Source organism: Triticum dicoccoides, chromosome 2A, assembly GCF_002162155.2.
Source record: "Triticum dicoccoides isolate Atlit2015 ecotype Zavitan chromosome 2A, WEW_v2.0, whole genome shotgun sequence".
NCBI classification, from domain to species: domain Eukaryota; kingdom Viridiplantae; phylum Streptophyta; class Magnoliopsida; order Poales; family Poaceae; genus Triticum; species Triticum dicoccoides.
In genome coordinates, this window is record NC_041382.1 from 555,235,426 (window position 1) to 555,256,520 (window position 21,095).

Genomic DNA, 21,095 nt, shown 5'->3' on the forward strand with positions numbered 1-21,095 from the left:
TGACAAATCCTAATCTCGATCTATGCCAACTCAACAAACACCGTCAGAGACACCTGTAGAGTATCTTTATAATCACCCAGTTACGTTGTGACGTTTGATATCAAACAAGGTGTTCCTCCGGTATTCGGGAGTTGCATAATCTCATAGTCAGAGGAACATGTATAAGTCATGAAGAAAGCAATAGCAATAAAACTAAACGATCATTATGCTAAGCTAATGGATGGGTCTTGTCCATCACATCATTCTCTAATGGTGTGATCCCGTTCATCAAATGACAACACATGTCTATGGTGAGGAAACTTAACCATCTTTGATTAACGAGCTAGTCTAGTAGAGGCACACTAGGGACATACTGTTTGTCTATGTATTCACACATGTACTAAGTTTCCAGTTAATACAATTCTAGCATGAATAATAAACATTTATCATAATATAAGGAAATATAAATAATAACTTTATTATAGCCTCTAGGGCATATTTCCTTCAAGAACTTGATCCGGGAGTATAGGTTGTGAAGAATCCCGACGACGCCTCCAAGGAGGATAGCGACGCCCATGGGCACCGTCGCCGTCGGCCGGCCAGCACCGGCCAGGCTTTCACTCGGTGCAGCCACTCCCACGCAGTAGGCCGAGGTCAACCCATACCTTCACTGGACCGCGCACATCCCTCACCCAGCGAGCATGCCATCGCTGTGCATGGCCACCAGCTAGCCTCCTTGACGACGGGCCTGCAGAGACCAGATCGGGTCCTACACCCCGCATCCAACCGCAGACAGAACCTCCCTGCTCCATCAAGTAACAACCGAGCACCACCACCAGCCGGCAGTGCCCCTCCCAGGTGCCGGCCAAGGCCGACAAGTACAGGTCATGGTCGGCCCGCCCGCAACTACCACAGCCACAGCCTCGGACCTCTCCCACTACGCGCCGCAATTAGCCTCCGCCTTGGATAGGCCCAGATCTGGTCGGCCCGTCTGCAACCGCGCGCCATCACCTCCCCAAAATGAGCCCCAGCATGCTTGCTGGATTTGCAGCCATCCGATGCACTCTAGGCTATCAGCTAGCCGGATTCGCCACACCGTCGCGAAGGACGCTCGCTGCAGCAGCAGGCCACGCGCGCAGCCCCGCACCTCCACTCTGCCTCGCGCACCAGTGATAGTGCCAGATCCGCACAGCCCTGAGTCATCCCCATGCGCCCAAGCTAGATCCGCGTGGCCCCACTCCTGTAGCGCGCCATGGCGCAAGCACCTCGCGAACGTGCCCCACTCGCACTCCTCCGTGCACCTTGCCTCTGTTGGAAATATGCCCTAGAGGCAATAATAAAATTATTATTATATTTCCTTGTTCATGATAATTGTCTTTTATTCATGCTATAACTGTATTATCCAGAAATCGTAATACACGTGTGAATACATAGACCACAATAAGTCCCTAGTGAGCCTCTAGTTGACTAGCTCGTTGTGATCAACAGATAGTCATGGTTTCCTGGCTATGGACATTGGATGTCGTTGATAACGGGATCGCATCATTAGGAGAATGATGTGATGGACAAGACCCAATCCTAAGCCTAGCACAAAGATCGTGTAGTTCATTTGCTAGAGCTTTGCCAATGTCAAGTATCTCTTCCTTCGACCATGAGAGCGTGTAACTCCTGGATACCGTAGGAGTGCTTTGGGTGTATCAAACGTCACAACGTAACTGGGTGACTATAAAGGTGCACTACAGGTATCTCCGAAAGTATCTATTGTTTTATGCGGATCGAGACTGGGATTTGTCACTTCGTGTAAACGGAGAGGTATCTCTGGGCCCACTCGGTAGGACATCATCATATGCGCAATGTGACCAAGGAGTTGATCACGGGATGATGTGTTACGGAACGAGTAAAGTGACTTTCCGGTAACGAGATTGAACAAGGTATTGGATACCGACGATCGAATCTCGGGCAAGTAACATACCGCTAGACAAAGGGAATTGTATACGGGATCGACTGAGTCCTTGACATCGTGGTTCATCTGATGAGATCATCGTGGAACATGTGGGAGCCATCATGGGTATCCATATCCCGCTGTTGGTTATTGACCGGAGAACGTCTCGGTCATGTCTGCATGTCTCCCGAACCCGTAGGGTCTACACACTTAAGGTTCGATGACGCTAGGGTTATAAAGGAAGTTTGTATGTGGTTACCGAATGTTGTTCGGAGTCACGGATGAGATCCCGGACGTCACGAGGAGTTCCGGAATGGTCCGGAGGTAAAGATTTATATATGGGAAGTCCTATTTTGGCCACCGGAAAATGTTCGGGATTTTTCAGTATTGTACCGGGAAGGTTCTAGAAGGTTCCGGAGTGGGGCCCACCTGCATGGGGGGACCCACATGAACGTGGGTAGTGGGGGCAAGGCCCCACACCCCTGGTCAAGGCGCACCAAGATCCCCCCTTAGAAGGAATAAGATCATATCCCGAAGGGATAAGATCAAGATCCCTAAAAAGGGGGGGATAACAATCAGTGGGGAAGGAAATAATGAGATTTCTTTCCTCCCACCTTGGCCAACGCCCAATGGACTTGGAGGGCAAGAAACCAGCCCCTCCACCCCTATATATAGTGGGGAGGCACATGGGAGCTATAGACGAAGTTCTGGCGCAGCCCTCCCCCTCTCCCAAGTCGTCCTCCTCTCCCGTGGTGCTTGGCGAAGCCCTGCTGGATTGCCACGCTCCTCCATCACCACCACGCCATTGTGCTGCTGTTGGATGGAGTCTTCCTCAACCTCTCCCTCTCTCCTTGCTGGATCAAGGCGTGGGAGACGTCACCGGGCTGTACGTGTGTTGAACGCGGAGGTGTCGTGCGTTCGGCACTTGATCATCGATGATTTGAATCACGACGAGTACGACTCCTTCAACCCCGTTCTCTTGAACGCTTAAACTTAGCGATCTACAAGGGTATGTAGATGCACTCTCTTTCTACTTGTTGCTGGTCTCTCCATAGATAGATCTTGGTGACACGTAGGAAAATTTTGAATTTCTGCTACGTTCCCCAATAGTGGTATCAGAGCTAGGTCTATTGCGTAGATTCTTTGCACGAGTAGAACACAAAGTAGTTGTGGGCGTTGATGTTGTTCAATATGCTTACCGTTACTAGTCCAATCTTGTTTCGACGGTATTGTGGGATGAAGCGGCCCGGACCGACCTTACACGTACTCTTACGTGAGACAGGTTCCACCGATTGACATGCACTTGGTGCATAAGGTGGCTAGCGGGTGCCAGTCTCTCCCACTTTAGTCGGAACGGATTCAATGAAAAGGGTCCTTATGAAGGGTAAATAGCAATTGGCATATCACGTTGTGGTTTTGCGTAGGTAAGAAACGGTCTTGCTAGAAACCCATAGCAGCCACGTAAAACATGCAAACAACAATTAGAGGACGTCTAACTTGTTTTTGCAGGGTATGCTATGTGATGTGATATGGCCAAAAGGATGTGATGAATGATATATGTGATGTATGAGATTGATCATGTTCTTGTAATAGGATTCACGACTTGCATGTCGATGAGTATGACAACCGGCAGGAGCCATAGGAGTTGTCTTTATTTATAGTATGACCTGCGTGTCATTGAAGAACGCCATGTAAACTACTTTACTTTATTGCTAAACGCGTTAGTCATAGAAGTAGAAGTAGTCGTTGGTGTGACAACTTCATGAAGACACGATGATGGAGATCATGATGATGGAGATCATGGTGTCATGCCGGTGACAAGATGATCATGGAGCCCCGAAGATGAAGATCAAAGGAGCTATATGATATTGGCCATATCATGTCACTACTCTATTTGATTGCATGTGATGTTTATCATGTTTATGCATCTTATTTGCTTAGAACGACGGTAGTAAATAAGATGATCCCTTACAACAATTTCAAGAAGTGTTCTCCCCTAACTGTGCACCGTTGCTACAGTTCGTCGCTTCTAAGCACCACGTGATGATCGGGTGTGATGGATTCTTACGTTCACATACAACGGGTGTAAGACAGTTTTACACAGCGAAAACACTTAGGGTTAACTTGACGAGCCTAGCATGTACAGACATGGCCTCGGAACACGGAGACCGAAAGGTCGAGCAGATACGATCAACATGAAGATGTTCACCGATGATGACTAGTCCGTCTCACGTGATGATCGGACACGGCCTAGTTGACTCGGATCATGTAATCACTTAGATGACCAGAGGGATGTCTATCTGAGTGGGAGTTCATAAGATGAACTTAATTATGCTGAACATAGTCAAAAGACCTTTTGCAAATTATGTCGTAGCTCGCGCTTTAGTTCTACTGTTTTAGATATGTTCCTAGAGAAAATATAGTTGAAAGTTGATAGTAGCGATTATGCGAACAGTAGAAAGCTTATGTCCTTAATGCACTGCTCAGTGTGCTGAACCCCAAACGTCGTTTGTGGATGTTTCGAACATCGAACATACACGTTTTGATAACTACGTGATAGTTCAGTTAAATGGTTTAAGTAGAGGCACCAAAGACGTTTTCGAAACATCGCGGAACATATGAGATGTTTCGAGGGCTGAAATTGGGATTTCAGGCTCGTGCTCACGTCAAGAGGTATAAGACCTCCGACGATTCTCTTAGCCTGCAAACTAAGGGAGAAAATCTCAATCGTTGAGCTTGTGCTCAGATTGTCTGAGTGCAACAATCACTTGAATTGAGTGGGAGTTGATCTTCCAAATGAGATAGTGATGTTTCTCCAAAGTCATTGCCACCGAGCTGCTAGAGCTTCGTGATGAACTATAACATATCAGGGATAAATAAGATGATCCTTGAGGTATTCACGATGTTTGACACCGCGAAAGTAGAAATCAAGAAGGAGCATCAATTGTTGATGGTTGGTGAAACCACTAGTTTCAAGAAGGGCAAGGGCAAGAAGGGATACTTCATGAAACGGCAAATCAGCTGCTGCTCCAGTGAAGAAACCCAAGGTTGAACCCAAACCCGAGACTAAGTGCTTCTGTAATAAGGGGAACAGCTACTGGAGCAGAATTACCCTAGATACTTGGTAGATAAGAAGGCTGGCAAGGTCGATAGAAGTATATTGGATATACATTATGTTAATGTGTACTTTACTAGTACTCCTAGTAGCACCAGGGTATTAGATACCGGTTCAGTTGCTAAGCGTTAGTAACTCGAAATAAAAGGCTACGGAATAAACGGAGACTAGCTAAAGGAGAGCTGACGATATGTGTTGGAAGTGTTTCCAAGTTTGATGTAATCAAACATCGCACGCTCCCTCTACCATCAAGATTAGTATTGAACCTGAATAATTGTCATTTGGTGTTTGCGTTGAGCATAGACATGATTGGATTATGTCTATCGCAATACGGTTATTCATTTAAGGAGAGTAATGGTCACTCTGTTTATTTGAATAATACCTTCAATGGTCTTGCACCTGAAACGAATGGTTTATTGAATCTCGATCGTAGTGATACACATTTTCATGCCAAAAGATATAAGATAGTAATGATAGTACCACTTACTTGTGGCACTGCCATGTAAGTCATAATGGTATAAAACGCATGAAGAAGCTCCATGTTGATGGATCTTTGGACTCACTCATTTTAGAAAAGTTTGAGACATGCGAACCATGTCTATTGGTGTATACGCATGAAGAAACTCCATGCAGATGGATCGTTTGGACTCACTTGATTTTGAATCACTTGAGATATGCAAATCATACCACATGGGCAAGATGACTGAAAAGCCTCGTTTTCAGTAAGATGGAACAAGATAGCAACTTGTTGGAAGTAACACATTTTGATGTGTGCAGTCCAATGAGTGCTGAGGCATGCAGTGAATATCGTTATGTTCTTACTTCACAGATGATTCGAGTAGATGTTGAGAATATTTACTTGATGAAACACAAGTCTGAATTATTGAATGGTTCAAATAATTTCAGAGTGAAGTAGAAGATCATTGTGACAAGAGGATAAAATGTCTATGATATGATCATAGAGATGAATATCTGAGTTACGAGTTTTGGCACACAATTAAGACATTGTGGAAATTGTTTCGCAATTAATACCGCCTGGAACACCATAGTGTGATGGTGTGTCCGAACATCATAGTTGCACCCTATTGGATGTGGTGCGTACCATGATGTGTCTTATCGAATTACCACTATTGTCCATGGGTTAGGCATTAGAGACAACCACATTCACTTTAAATAGGGCACCACGTAATTCCGTTGAGATGACACCGTATGAATTATGGTTTAGAGAAACCTAAGTTGTCGTTTCTTAAAGGTTTGGGGCTGCGACGCTTATGTGAAAAAGTTTCAGGATTGATAAGCTCGAACCCAAAGCGGATAAAATGCATCTTCATAGGACACCCAAAACAGTTGGGTATACCTCCTGTCTCAGATCCGAAAGCAATAAGGGATTGTTTCTAGAATCAGGTCCTTTCTCGAGGAAAAGTTTCTCTTGAAAGAATTGAGTGGGAGGATGGTGGAGACTTGATGAGGTTATTGAACCGTCTCTTCAACTAGTGTGTGGCAGGGCACAGGAAGTTGTTCCTGTGGCACCTACACCAATTGAAGTGGAAGCTTATGATATTGATCATGAAACTTCGGATCAAGTCACTACCAAACCTCGTGGGATGACAAGGATGCGTACTACTTCAGAGTGGTACGTAATCCTGTCTTGGAAGTCATGTTGCTGGACAACAATGAACCTACGAGCTATGGAAAAGCGATGGTGGGCCCGGATTCCGATAAATGGCTCGAGGCCATAAAATCCGAGAACGGATCCATGACTTTGGAAGAAATACTTGATGGTCGTAAGGCCATTGGGTACGGATGGATTTATAAAAGGAAGACAGACAATGATGGTAAGAATTACCATTAAGAAAGCTCGACTTGTCGGTAAGATATTTTCCGACAAGTTCAAGGAGTTGATTACGGTGAGGTTTTCTCACTCGTAGCGATGCTAAGAGTCTGTTGGAATTGGATTAGCAGTTACTGCATGATTGATGAAATCTTGCAGATAGGATGTCAAAAACATTGTTTCCTCGACGTTATACTTGAGGAAAGGTTGTATGTGATACAACCGGAAGGTTTTGTCAATCCCGAAAGATGCTAATAAATATGCAAAGCTCCAGCAATCCTTCTAAGGACTGGAGTAAGCATCTCGGAGTTGGAATGTATGCTTTTATGAGATGATCAAAGATTTTGGGTTTATACAAAGTTTATGAGAAACTTGTATTTCCAAAGAAGTGAGTGGGAGCACTATAGAATTTCTGATAAGTATATGTTGTTGACATATTGTTATGGATCAGAAATGATGTAGAATTTCTAGAAAGCATATAGGGTTATTTGGAAAGTGTTTTTCAATAGAGAACCTGGATTAAGCTACTTGAACATTGAGCATCATGATCTATAAGGATAGATCAAAATGCTTAATAATACTTTCAAATGAGCACATACCTTGACATGATCTTGAAGGTGTTCAAGATGGATCAGTCAAAGAAGAAGTTCTTGCCTGAGTTGTAAGGTACGAAGTTAAGACTTAAAGCTCGACCACGGCAGAAAAGAGAGAAAGGACGAAGGTCGTCCCCTATGCTTTAGACGTAGGCTCTACAGTATGCTATGCTGTGTACCGCACCGAAAGTGTGCCTTGCCATGAGTCAGTCAAGGGGTACAAGAGTGATCCATGAATGGATCATAGGACAGCGGTCAAAGTTATCCTTAGTAACTAGTGGACTAAGGAATTTTCTCGATTATGGAGGTGGTAAAAGAGTTCGTCGTAAAGGTTACGTCGATGCAAGCTTAACACCTATCCGGATAGCTCTAAGTAGAGATACTGGATACGTATAATGGAGCAACAATTTAGAATAGCTCCAAGTAGAACAGTTATTTGGAATAGCTCCAAATAGAGCGTGGTAGCTGCATCTAGGAGATGACATAGAGATTTGTAAAGCACACACGGATCTGAAAGGTTCAGACCCGTTGACTATAACCTCTCTCACAAGCATAACATGATCAAACCCAGAACTCATCGAGTGTTAATCACATGGTAAATGTGAACAAGACTATTGACTCTAGTAAACTCTTTGGGTGTTAGTCACATGGGGATGTGACCTTGAGTGTTAATCACATATCGATGTGAACTAGATTATTGACTCTAGTGCAAGTGGGAGACTGTTGGAAATATGCCCTAGAGGCAATAATAAAATTATTATTATATTTCCTTGTTCATGATAATTGTCTTTTATTCATGCTATAACTGTATTATCCGGAAATCGTAATACACGTGTGAATACATAGACCACAATAAGTCCCTAGTGAGCCTCTAGTTGACTAGCTCGTTGTGATCAAAAGATAGTCATGGTTTCCTGGCTATGGACATTGGATGTCGTTGATAACGGGATCGCATCATTAGGAGAATGATGTGATGGACAAGACCCAATCCTAAGCCTAGCACAAAGATCGTGTAGTTCATTTGCTAGAGCTTTGCCAATGTCAAGTATCTCTTCCTTCGACCATGAGAGCGTGTAACTCCTGGATACCGTAGGAGTGCTTTGGGTGTATCAAACGTCACAACGTAACTGGGTGACTATAAAGGTGCACTACAGGTATCTCCGAAAGTATCTATTGTTTTATGCGGATCGAGACTGGGATTTGTCACTCCTTGTAAACGGAGAGGTATCTCTGGGCCCACTCGATAGGACATCATCATATGCGCAATGTGACCAAGGAGTTGATCACGGGATGATGTGTTACGGAACGAGTAAAGTGACTTGCCGGTAACGAGATTGAACAAGGTATTGGATACCGACGATCGAATCTCGGGCAAGTAACATACCGCTAGACAAAGGGAATTGTATACGGGATCGACTGAGTCCTTGACATCGTGGTTCATCCGATGAGATCATCGTGGAACATGTGGGAGCCATCATGGGTATCCAGATCCCGCTGTTGGTTATTGACCGGAGAACGTCTCGGTCATGTCTGCATGTCTCCCGAACCCGTAGGGTCTACACACTTAAGGTTCGATGACGCTAGGGTTATAAAGGAAGTTTGTATGTGGTTACCGAATGTTGTTCGGAGTCACGGATGAGATCCCGGACGTCACGAGGAGTTCCGGAATGGTCCGGAGGTAAAGATTTATATATGGGAAGTCCTATTTTGGCCATCGGAAAATGTTCGGGATTTTTCGGTATTGTACCGGGAAGGTTCTAGAAGGTTCCGGAGTGGGGCCCACCTGCATGGGGGGACCCACATGAACGTGGGTAGTGGGGGCAAGGCCCCACACCCCTGGTCAAGGCGCACCAAGATCCCCCCTTAGAAGGAATAAGATCATATCCCGGAGGGATAAGATCAAGATCCCTAAAAAGGGGGGATAACAATCGGTGGGGAAGGAAATAATGAGATTTCTTTCCTCCCACCTTGGCCAACGCCCCAATGGACTTGGAGGGCAAGAAACCAGCCCCTCCACCCCTATATATAGTGGGGAGGCGCATGGGAGCTATAGACGAAGTTCTGGCGCAACCCTCCCCCTCTCCCAAGTCGTCCTCCTCTCCCGTGGTGCTTGGCGAAGCCCTGCTGGATTGCCACGCTCCTCCATCACCACCACGCCGTTGTGCTGCTGTTGGATGGAGTCTTCCTCAACCTCTCCCTCTCTCCTTGCTGGATCAAGGCGTGGGAGACGTCACCGGGCTGTACGTGTGTTGAACGCGGAGGTGCCGTGCGTTCGGCACTTGATCATCGATGATTTGAATCACGACGAGTACGACTCCTTCAACCCCGTTCTCTTGAACGCTTCCGCTTAGCGATCTACAAGGGTATGTAGATGCACTCTCTTTCTACTCGTTGCTGGTCTCTCCATAGATAGATCTTGGTGACACGTAGGAAAATTTTGAATTTCTGCTACGTTCCCCAACAGCCTCGTCGAGCTCCAGCCCCTGCTAGATCAGGACGCCCGTGCGCTGCTCGATCTTGTGCGGAAGTGACCGACAGCCCCGCTGCCGCCTACATTTCATGGGCTTTACCCTGCTGCGTACACTGGTGGCGGTGAGGGGAGCAACTTTGGTGGGTGGCCTCCCGGCGGCGGGCTCGATTTTGCTCTCCTGAGCCACCCGCGGGAGTGGCCCGAGAGAGCTGGGGTAAACAGGACCCTGCCTTGCCAAGTTGAGTGCCCTTAATGCCTTGACGTCAAACCACCTTCATTCCTTCTCTTGCTTTTTCTCGAACTCCAACTCTTTTTTGTTTGCTATCATCTCTTCTGCCGCCATATTGAACACAAGAGCATCTCCTCCATTCTTTCGCTTATCTTTCTCGCCTCTCCTGCCCGGCGGCCTTTTGAATTTTATAGTCACAGGTCCGTGTGTTCTGTGTTTTCTACTCCGGTAAGCTTAGTTCCAAGGCACACACTCTGGTTCACCGTTTAATATAACTAGCTATTAGCTAAGTTGATTTGATGTTGCTAAATTAGCTTCAAAACAAGTTTTGTTGTGTTTGGACTCCATTTGTGACTGATATTCTACGAAGTAAAAACAAGCAAAAAAACAACAACTGGCACTAGGCACTATGTTCGTAGGTTAGTCCCAAAAAATGATATAAAGTTGCTATAAATGATTGTAAAACATCCAAGAATGATAATATAACAGCATGGAATAATCAAAAATTATAGATGCATTGGAGACGTATCAGCATCCCCAAGCTTAATTCCTACTCATCCTCGAGTAGGTAAATGATAAAAACAGAAGTTTTGATGTGGAATGCTGGCTAACATGTTCATCACGTATTTTTTTCTTTTGTAGCATGGACATTTGGACTTTTATATTGTTCAAAGCAATAGTCTAGTTTTGACATGATAACTTAAATACTCAAGCATATCAACAAGCAACCACGTCTTTCAAAATATCAACCCTAAAATAAGCTATCCCTAGCCCATCATGCTCAATCATAGATCCATTCATGAGACACACTCGGATATTAGCTACATCCAATGCTCAAGTATGATCATAGTGCCCCTAGTTGGTGCTTTATAAGAGAAGATGGAGACTCGAATAAAAATAAAATTTGCATAAAGTAAATAGAAAGACCCTTCGCAGAGGGAAGTGGAGATTTGTAGAGGTGCCAGAGCTCAAAGCTTAAATTGAGAGATAATTTTTTTGAGATGCATACTTTTGTCGTCAATGAAAACGACCGATTAATTCCCAACACTTTCCATGCTAGATATATCATAGGTGGTTACCAAACAGAAAATAAAGTGTATTTCTTTTTCCACCATTCTTTCACAGTCCATGGCTAGCCGTATCCACGGGTGCCTTCCGTACCAACACTTTTTAAGAAATTTATTATTTGATAATATAAAGTAAATTTCCTTTTCATTTGACAACATAACGGATCAAGACAATTCCTCGACATCTCGCCTTCACGCTACATCAAATGCGTGTACAATAGGCAAGGAAGGTCCAAGAGGTCTATGTTCGACCCGATCACCCCGCCTGGAGACGTATCACACGATCTCCCCGGCGCTACGGGGTCTCCTGCGAGACCTCCGTGAATATGACATTCACGACAGCTGACACACGCGGAAACCATAAAGCTTGCCAGACACACGCTCTACGCGGTAGAGGGTGCATCCAGCAGACGATTGGCATTGTCCCAAGAGATGATTACCGACGACGTCGGGGATCACCCCCGAAGACGTCGCGCAGCCAGGCAAACATGCCCTGGTACTAGATCCCATCGGCGGGGGTTGCCGCCTCTCACGCGTCCTGATGGATGGAGGAAGTGACCTCAACATCATCTTCATTGATACCCTGGAGAAGATGAAGATCTCCCTGTCAGGACTTGGAGGTCGAACGTGGGCTTCCACGGGGTAGTGTCAGGCCACCCAGTGCGTCCCTTAGGCCAGGTCGAACTCGAGGTCATCTTCGGAAATGAGTCGAATTACCGGAGCGAAACCATCCATTTCGAAGTCGCCCCTTTCTAGAGCGGCTACCATGCGATCTTGGGTAGGCCCACATATGTGAAGTTCATGGCGACCCCTTCCTACACTTACCAATAGCTCAAGATGTCTGGCCCTAACGGCACGATCAATGTCCGGAGGAGCACGAAGAAAGCCTACCAGGCCGAAGTGGCAAACGTGGAACTCGCTGAGGCCGCGTTGGCCTCCGCCGAGCTCGCCAAGATAAGAAAACAGATAGGGCCATCCGAGGTCGAGCTCCCCCAGAAGCGCGACCTATCCCGTCTTCCAGCCAGCAAAGCAAACCAAGAAGTTCCAGGTCCACCCCGAAGACAACGACAAAACAGTGACCATTGGGGGAGACCTCTCGGAGAACCAGGAGGCAGAGTTCTGATACGTCTCCAACGTATCTATATTTTTTATGTTTCATGCTATTATATTATCAATCTTGGATGCTTTATATACATTTATATGTTATTTTATATCATTTTGGGACTACCCTATTAACCTAGTGCCCAGTGATATTTTTTGTTTTTTTACTTGTTTTTGACTTTTCAGAAAATTAGTACCAAACGAAATCCAAATGCGATGAAACTTTACAGTGACTTTTTATGGACCAGAAGGGACCCTAGAAAGCTTGGGAGGAGGCCAGAAGAGCTACGGGTGAGCCACAAGCTCACAGGGCGCGCCCGCTGAGCTCGTAGCGCGCCCCAGGAGGCCAGAGAAGGTTAGATCGGAAGGATCCAACCTGAAGACAAGTGAAGAAAGACAAATAAAGACCGAATCCGAACGGATCCACCAAAGACAATCACCGACCAATTCCGCGAGATCCGTCGGAGACACACCACTACACGTCCTCCGACAATGATAGACGCACCATTGGGACAGGGGCTTCGCGGGGAGAGCCTTATTCCATCTTCAAGAAGCCGCCGTTGTCTCGTCTTCTTAAGCAGGACATAAATCCTAACAGAACATGAAGAAGCACCTGAAAACGGAGCCCTCCCGCCGGCAAAGACCGGGATACACCGCACACCCATAGCCCTAAGGCCACAAAAGATGTGGGAGATCGGCGCCGCCGCCAACGAGAGGCAGGAACCCTAGCCGCATTTCCTTGGAGGAGAGACAAAGGGAGGGAAATAATGAGCCAACATACTCGAATTATAAACCTAAGGCTCCGCCACATTATTTAAACCTAAGGTCAGATGGTTCGACATAAAATGGTAGTTGGGCGTATACGTTGCATCTTTGCTTCAGAATGTGGCATGTGCTTTTATTCTCATGGACTTTCGTAATGTTGTATTTGTTGTGAACATTTGCACATGCTTATAAGCAAAGAGTGGACTGTAAATAATTCCGCACAAAAATGTGGATCGTGTTTATTACATAGCTTTGAGGAATTTATGAACGTCAGATAATTAAGTATCTGGAGCAGTAGGTGTATCTAAGTCCAATTCTTTCTCTTTCTGTCATTTTGCTCTTCCCTTTCTGATAAAAATAATAGTTGCTGAACATGCCCACTTGGTGTGGTATGTGGATGGCTAGGCTATTCAGACGTCCAGGTAAGATTTGCATTAATCAAATGTTTTTGAAAGACCACTTGTGTGTAGACTTAGAAAGTTAGAATACAAACCTCCGCCTGGTTAAGCTATAAATACACACACATCGCCGGTGGTCTTCTACCATTCAGTATATTCTGTAGTCCAGCCCATATTCCATCCAAACCAGAAGGACTTGCGATCAAGCGCGAGCGCTTGAGAAATGGCGGCCGGTGGCTTCGTAGCAGGCGACAGCCGTGTGCAGGAGTACGGCGGCCGCATGACTTTCTCCGTCGTGGTGACCTCCCTCATGGCCGCCTCTTGCGGCCTCATCTTCGGCTATGACTCTGGCGTCACAGGTCCGTGCGTTCTGTGTGTTCTACTCCAGTAAGCTTAGTTCCAAGGCACACACTCTGGTTCACCCTTTAATATAACTAGCGAGTATTAGCTAAGCTGATTTGATGTTCCTAAATTAGCTTTACACAAACCTGTCTCCCTTGTTAGTTGGTTTAGTAGAGTTTTAGTGAAGCGAAAATAAGAAGTCATTAGAGTCAAAGTTGAATCTATCTAGTAGTAATAGTAATACAGGATGAGATCCAAGAGACGGCAAGAAATTTTAATATGTGCTCCATCTAAAGCATGACATCTCCACCGTAAGCATGTGATCCAGGCATTGCGTTGACGCCATATGCATTAAATTATGGAGTATACTTTATGTGTGGTTAGAATGGGCAGATGCTTCCGCATGACCTGGGAGCATATAGCATTTTTTTTGTCCATTATTGAATGGGAGATTATTTAGAATACGCACTCACACGGTCCGATGGAGAAGAAGGAACGAGCGGATGAGGCTTGACTAAGATAGAAGAAGCTTCACAGGTTTTCGCAAAATGAACAGAGCTTTCTATCAGCTCCCGTGCGACTTTGGAACATCCATATAAAATATCTAACGGTCCCGTTAATTTTTTCTTGTTTTATGCACCATTGGATCTTGTTCCATTGTAGTCAAGCCCGAGCAAAGACGCCATCGTGTGTGTTATTTGTGACTGAATGACCATCATATAGGCAATGCCGCCGCAATTGTTCTTTCAAACTGCATATATTTTTACTCTTTTTATGATACTTTTAGAAAACTATTAAAATGAGGAAAATGATATATTTTTTAGCAACACAAATTGATAGATATATTAAATAGAAATAAGAAACTATTGGGCTGGCCCGCGTGACTAGCATTGCAGGTTATTGGACTAATTTGTTGCACAACACGTAGAAAAGGAGTTCTCCAATCTCCCTCTGACCACACTCCCAATCCCTATTTGGCGCCCTCTGCGTCACTTACAGGCTTAATTGCAAATGACGCACACCCCTCCCTGTGTGCATTGTAGGGAATAGGCCGACCCATGCAACGTTTGTTCATCTTTCTTTTCACGAAAAGCTTTTTACAACAACCAGTTTTGGGAAGCTCCTTGAAACTTTCAACAGGTTCTATGAAGCTTCTAGAAGCTTCCTACCGGGTTGTCTTTTTCCATTTTTTGGACCGGTCTTATTCTGTTTTTTCTTTTTATTTTCTTTTTCAAATGCATGAAAATTACCAAATTCATTTGTTAATCTGCAAACTATGTTCAAAGTCACATTTTTATAATTCGCACTATTTTTTCAAAAATTATGAACTTTTCTCAAACTTGCGAACTTCTTTTCAAACCTGACAACTTTTTTATAGTTTGTGGTTTTTTTTTCAAAACCGCGAATTCTTTTCACAATCGTGAACTTTTTCTTCAAAGCCATAAACATTTCCAATTTTACATTTTTTATTCAAAAGTCAACGGTCAGCCGGTCAACCAATTAACCAGAGTTCCCCGAGCGAGCGAGCAAGGTGAGCAGTCATGTGAGCAGGAGTGAGTTAGATATCGAGTCGCATTGATAGGCCGGCCAAAAGCAACGACATGTTTGTTTCTACGGCGCACGCGCTGACCGGGGGTTCCCGACCGCACCCTACAAATGCTATATACCGCCTGTACTGGTATATAGTGGGTGATTGCCCACGTAAGCAATACATGGGCCTGAGGCCCAATGTCATAGCAGATAGCCGGTTTTCCTAGTTTTTTGTTTTTTGTTTTTCACTTTTCAGTTTTGGTTTAATTTATTTTTTCCTTTTCTCTTTTAGTTTCCTTTTATCTTTTGGAATTTTTTTATTTTTATGTATAATTATTTTTTCCTTTTTAATATTCTTGTTTTATTATTGTTAACAAATATTTTGATAAATACACCAACATTTTTAGCCTATATATGGACATTTTTCTAAACTACTTATGCAGTTTTTAAAATATGTAAATTCTTTTCAGAATTACAAAATATCATGTTATGATAGAATAATTATGTTCTAGTATATGAACATTTTAAAAAATGTGCGTAAGCTTTTAATATTATATAAATATATTTTATAAGTTGTGAATACTTATTGAATGACATGAACACTTCTCTTAATTACATGAACATTTTTAAAAATACATAAACACTTTTCTGGCTTACTTGAACATTTTTAAAAATGTGAACTCTTCTTAATTGATGATTATTTCAAATACTTGATATTTACAAATGGAACATTTTTTTCATATTTTTACATACTTTATTATATTATTTAAGTGTTTATAGTTTTATTGTGTTTTAACATAATTTCGAAAAACAATCATACTGCAAAGCAGAGTGTATGGCAAGAACTTTTATCCTTATACATATAATGTACTTTTGGTTGACTCAGGTGGCGTGACACAAATGGAATCGTTCCTGAGCAAGTTCTTCCCGGAAGTGCAGAGCAGGATGAAGAGCCCGAAGCGTGACGCATACTGCAAGTACGACAACCAGTGGCTCACCGCCTTTACATCGTCCTTGTTCATCGCCGGCACTCTATCATCGTTGGTGGCGAGCCGAGTCACGAGGAGGGTGGGCCGCCAGGCAATCATGCTGATTGGCGGTGTCATGTTCCTTGCCGGCTCGATCATCAACGCCGCGGCCGTCAACATCGCCATGCTCATCATCGGCCGGATTCTACTCGGTTTTGGTCTTGGGTTCACATTACAGGTATATATGGAGGCCCAAAAATACAATATAATTGCGGCCCTGGGGTATTTTGAGGCCCAATACCGACCATCTCCTTTTTTATGCATACTGACCATCTCTTTCTTTTTACCGCAGGCAGCTCCTGTGTACCTCTCTGAGACAGCGCCGGCGCGGTGGCGAGGCGCATTCACGTCGTCGTACAACACGTTCGTCGTCATCGGCATACTGTCCGCTACCATCACCAACTACTTCACCAACCGCATCCCTGGCTGGGGATGGCGCCTCTCCCTCGGCCTAGCAGCCGTCCCGGGCGTCATCATCGTCGTGGGAGCCTTCTTCATCCCGGACACCCCCAGCAGCCTCGTCCTGCGAGGCCAGCCCGACCGAGCCCGCGCGGCGCTGCAGCGTATCCGCGGAGATGGCACCAACATCGATGCCGAGTTCAAGGACATCGTCCGCGCCGTGGACGAGGCACGCCGGAACAACGTCGGCTCTTTCCGGAGGCTATTCAGCAAGCAGTACCGGCACTACCTGGCCGTGGGGCTGGCCATACCCATCTTCTTCGAGTTCACCGGCATGATCGTCATCGCCGTATTCTCGCCTGTGCTGTTCCGCACGGTGGGGTTCAACAGCCAGAAGGCCATACTTGGTTCTGTGATAAACAGCATGACAAACTTGGTAGCCACAGTTCTGTCCACCTTCGTTATGGACCGCACCGGCCGTAGGTTCCTGCTCATCGTTGGGGGCATCGGCATGATGTTCTGCGAGGTATTCCCTCCGTTTTTTCAGTTTGCATAAAATTTGTCAAAAGTCAAAAGTCAACATTCACAATATGAAATCGATATCATTAGATGGCTCGATATAATTGAATTTTGGTTGGTGAACTAATGAAGGTGGCCATCTCATGGGTGATGGCGGGCCATCTCGGGAAGCACCAAGGGGTGACGATGCCGCATGGCTACGCGACCGCTGTGCTGGTCCTCATCTGCCTCTGCACGTTCAGCTTCGGTGTGTCGTGGGCACCGCTCAGATGGGTGGTGCCGAGCGAGATCTACCCGGTGGAGATCAGGTCGGCCGGGCAGGCCATGAGCATCTCTGTCGCACTGTGTCTCTCCTTCGTGGAGTTGCAGGTGTCCATCGCGTTGCTCTGCGGCATGAAGTACGGCGTGTTCCTCTTCTACGCCGGCTGGCTTCTGACAATGACCATCTTCGTGGCAGCATTCCTGCCGGAAACCAAGGGCGTGCCGTTGGAAGCAATGCAGTCAGTGTGGACGGGACATTGGTACTGGAGGAGGTTTGTCAAGCAGGATGCCAACCATGAAAGCCAAATCACCAGTGTGTCAGCTAATTAGTAAGTCCAGATAAAACTGGTTTGGACGTGATGTGTAATCTATTTCATCAAATCGTCTTAGTAGTAAAATTTATTGTATTATTACTAAAAATGAAGATGCAAATGCAATATAAGAGGGTGTTGGGTTAGGCTTAAGACCATCTCCCGGTTCCCAGCAAAATTTCTGTATTGGGAGAGTTGGACTAAAACATGACTTATTTCCCCTTTGGTGACCACGAAAAACATTGTAAGTAAAAGCATCTCCAACCGGACCCCCTGTCTCCCTCCTTATGTCAGTGTTGACGTATAAATTTATTACCTACTCTCTTCTTTCAGATCGGTCTTTTGGTTGCATTGGCTAAAGCATACACTTCTATATGCAACCCACTTTCAGTCCCAGCTGGTGCAATTAAATTGCAGCCACTTTCGATCCACGTTTAGGCCTAAGGTGGCCACACATGAGAGGGGTGTTGACGTATAAATATGTTGTATAGTCTCTTCCATCAGATCAGTCTTTTGGTTGCATTGGCTAGAGCATGCACTTCTACAGTCAGGGCGAACAGCCTGGACAAGGCTCGAACAAGAAAACGTCACCCGGCCGAAACTCCTATGCGGACGTAGAGGCCTCCACTCTCGCTAGGGTTATGTATCCTCTTGGTGGCGGCGGCGGCCGACATTGAGTAATTTTGCCCTACCACCCAACCTTACATAGTGATCACTGGTTCATACTGATCAAGGAGAGGGGCAATCCTCATGTGCCTTCCCGGTCTTGGCCAGCGTCGTCGCCATAGCTTGGGCCGGTTCTAGGGTTCATATGCCTCGATAGATCGTTCATTTTGGGCGGGTGATGAGTATGGAGGCATCAGGGTCGAGCACGACCATGGATGGCATCCAGGAGATGATTGAGAAGCTTGGTTTGAAGGAGGATGACTTGGATGATGTTATGTTTGAGGAGGAAGAGGCGCCGACGGAGACTGATGTTAGATGGATGGCCATAGCCTGTGTCCACAAGGAGAAGACATATAGTTAGTTTTATAAAAAAACATGCGTGTGTCATGGGATCTCACTCAACCCGTTGAGACTCATCCACTGGAAGACAAACTTTATACTCTGCATTTTTCTTGTCTCCGTGACTGCAAGCAAGTGATGGAAGGAGGACCATGGATCTTCAAAGGGGATGCGGTAATTCTTGCTCCATATAATGGGTTCTCAAAACCATGCACTATCTATTTAGACATGCTTGCTATATGGATCCGAGTCCATGATCTACCAAATGACTTTGTAGATATGGTGAAATCGCTTGCTGCCTAGGTGGGTGAGTTTGTGTTTGCGGAGCCTTCCGGATTGTGTTAAATTCGAGCATCTTCCGGATTGGTGTGCGGTTTGCGGCCATTTGGGCCATATGTACAAGGAGCATGAGAATGGCGTTCACCTTCCTAAAGCACTTGCTTTTAAGAACTTGTGTGCGACATGGTTCATGAGAATGGGACCCTCGAAATTGGCAAGCTTTCAACTTCGTGAAAACTGGTGGTTTGAGAGGGCTAATCCCCTGGTGGTCCTATGAAGGCCATGACCTCATTCTTGATACTCACCTCATGGGAGGTTTGAATGAAAGAAATGCTAGAGTCTTCAGGAAGATTTCTACCTTGCCAATGACTATCTTTGTTGGAATCAAATCTGAGGCCAAACTGTGGCGTATTGCAAAGGCTAAACACCTAAGGTACATGATGTCGGGAGAGTTATTTGTTGTAGTGTGGCTTGATAACCCACAAGTATAGGGAATCATGACAGTCTTCGAGAGTAGTATTTCACCCAAATTTATTGATTCGACACAAGGGGGAGCCTAAGAGTATTTGTAAGTATTAGTAGTTGAGTTGTCAATTCAACTACACCTGGAGAACTAAATATCTGCAGCAAAGTGCTTAATTAGTAGCACAGTAATATGATAATTTGATAGTAGTAGCAACAGTAGCAACACTAACGGTAACAATAACAGTAGCAGTTTTATAGTGATCGTAATAGCAGCAACAAGGAAAGTAACCTAGCAAAAACTAATATGAGAAAAGCGTAGGCATTGGATCAGTGATGGATATTTGGGTTGGATGACATTCATCATATAACAGTCATAATCTATAGTGATACATAATAGCTCCAATTCATCAATATAATGTACGCATGTATTCCTTATATAGTCATATGTGCTTGAATAAGAACTTGCATGACATCTTTTGTTCTACCCTCCTATGACAACGAGGTCCATAAGGATGTCTAAGGGATATTAAGGCCTCCTTTTAATAGAGAACCGGAACAAAGCATTAGCACTTAGTGAATACATGAACTCCCCATACTATGGTAATCGCCAGAAAGAATCCCAATTATTGTCACCTTGGGGTATGCGGATCATAACATGTAATAGGTGCATACAACTTACAAGATAGGATCAAGAACTCAAATATATTCATGAAAACATAAAGGGTTCAGATCTGAAATCATAGCACTCGGGCCCTAATGACAGACATTAAGCATAGCAAAGTCATAGCAACATCAATATCAGAACATAGTGGATACTAGGGATCAAGCCCTAACAAATTGACTAGATTAAATGCGAAATCTCATCCAACTCATGATCGTCTACGAAGCCTATGAACATCATGGAATTGTTGATGTAGGATGTTTGATGATGACGACGAAGTTGAATCCCCCTCTTCGTAGCCTCGAAGGGACTCTAGATCAGCCCTCTCGATGAAGAACAAGAAGTGGCGGCGGCTCCATATCGTAAAACGCGATAACTCCTTCTCTCTGTTTTTCTCTCTCTGCAAATAGGTATTTAGGGAGTTGGAATTAGGGCAACCGGAGGCTCGTGGGACCCACAAGCTCATAGGCTTGCCTTGGGAGGGTGGGCGCACCCCCTGAGCTTGTGACTCCTGGGTGACCCCTGTTGGGGAACGTAGTAATTTCAAAAAATTCCTACGCGCACGCAAGATCATGGTGATGCATAGCAACGAGAGGGGAGAGTGTGATCTACGTACCCTTGTAGACCGACAGCGGAAGCGTTAGCACAACGCGGTTGATGTAGTCGTACGTCTTCACGGCCCGACCGATCAAGCACCGAAACTATGGCACCTCCGAGTTTTAGCACACATTCAGCTCGATGACGATCCCCGGACTCGTCGCAGGGCTTCGCCTAAGCACCGCTACAATATTATCGAGGATTATGG

General features: G+C 45.1%; 1 protein-coding gene and 1 pseudogene across 2 annotated transcripts; one reads left to right on the forward strand and one right to left on the reverse strand.

Annotated features, from left to right (window-relative positions):
* Positions 1-483: 483 nt before the first annotated feature.
* On the reverse strand, positions 484-1,233 carry LOC119357946 (annotated as a pseudogene).
* A 12,439-nt stretch (positions 1,234-13,672) lies between these two features.
* LOC119355340 (sugar transport protein MST1-like) lies at positions 13,673-18,148 on the forward strand. 2 transcript variants are annotated; one of them, XM_037622133.1, is made up of 5 exons: positions 13,673-13,849; positions 16,249-16,568; positions 16,683-17,315; positions 17,441-17,677; positions 17,766-18,148. In XM_037622133.1, the coding sequence occupies exons 1-5, from the start codon at positions 13,714-13,716 to the stop codon at positions 17,910-17,912; spliced, it is 1,473 nt and encodes a 490-aa protein (XP_037478030.1). In that variant the 5' UTR covers positions 13,673-13,713; the 3' UTR covers positions 17,913-18,148. The 2 variants fall into 2 exon arrangements, with proteins under 2 accessions (XP_037478030.1, XP_037478029.1); XM_037622132.1 differs by having other exon boundaries at positions 17,441-18,148.
* Positions 18,149-21,095: the final 2,947 nt, after the last annotated feature.

Excerpts from the sequence above, each read along its gene's own strand:
- LOC119355340 (XM_037622132.1), top strand. The coding sequence starts at position 13,714 with ATGGCGGCCGGTGGCTTCGTAGCAGGCGACAGCCGTGTGCAGGAGTAC. Across the intron at positions 16,569-16,682 it reads GTCTTGGGTTCACATTACAG|GCAGCTCCTGTGTACCTCTC; the intron begins GTATATATGGAG and ends TTTTTACCGCAG. Across the intron at positions 17,316-17,440 it reads TCGGCATGATGTTCTGCGAG|GTGGCCATCTCATGGGTGAT; the intron begins GTATTCCCTCCG and ends GAACTAATGAAG.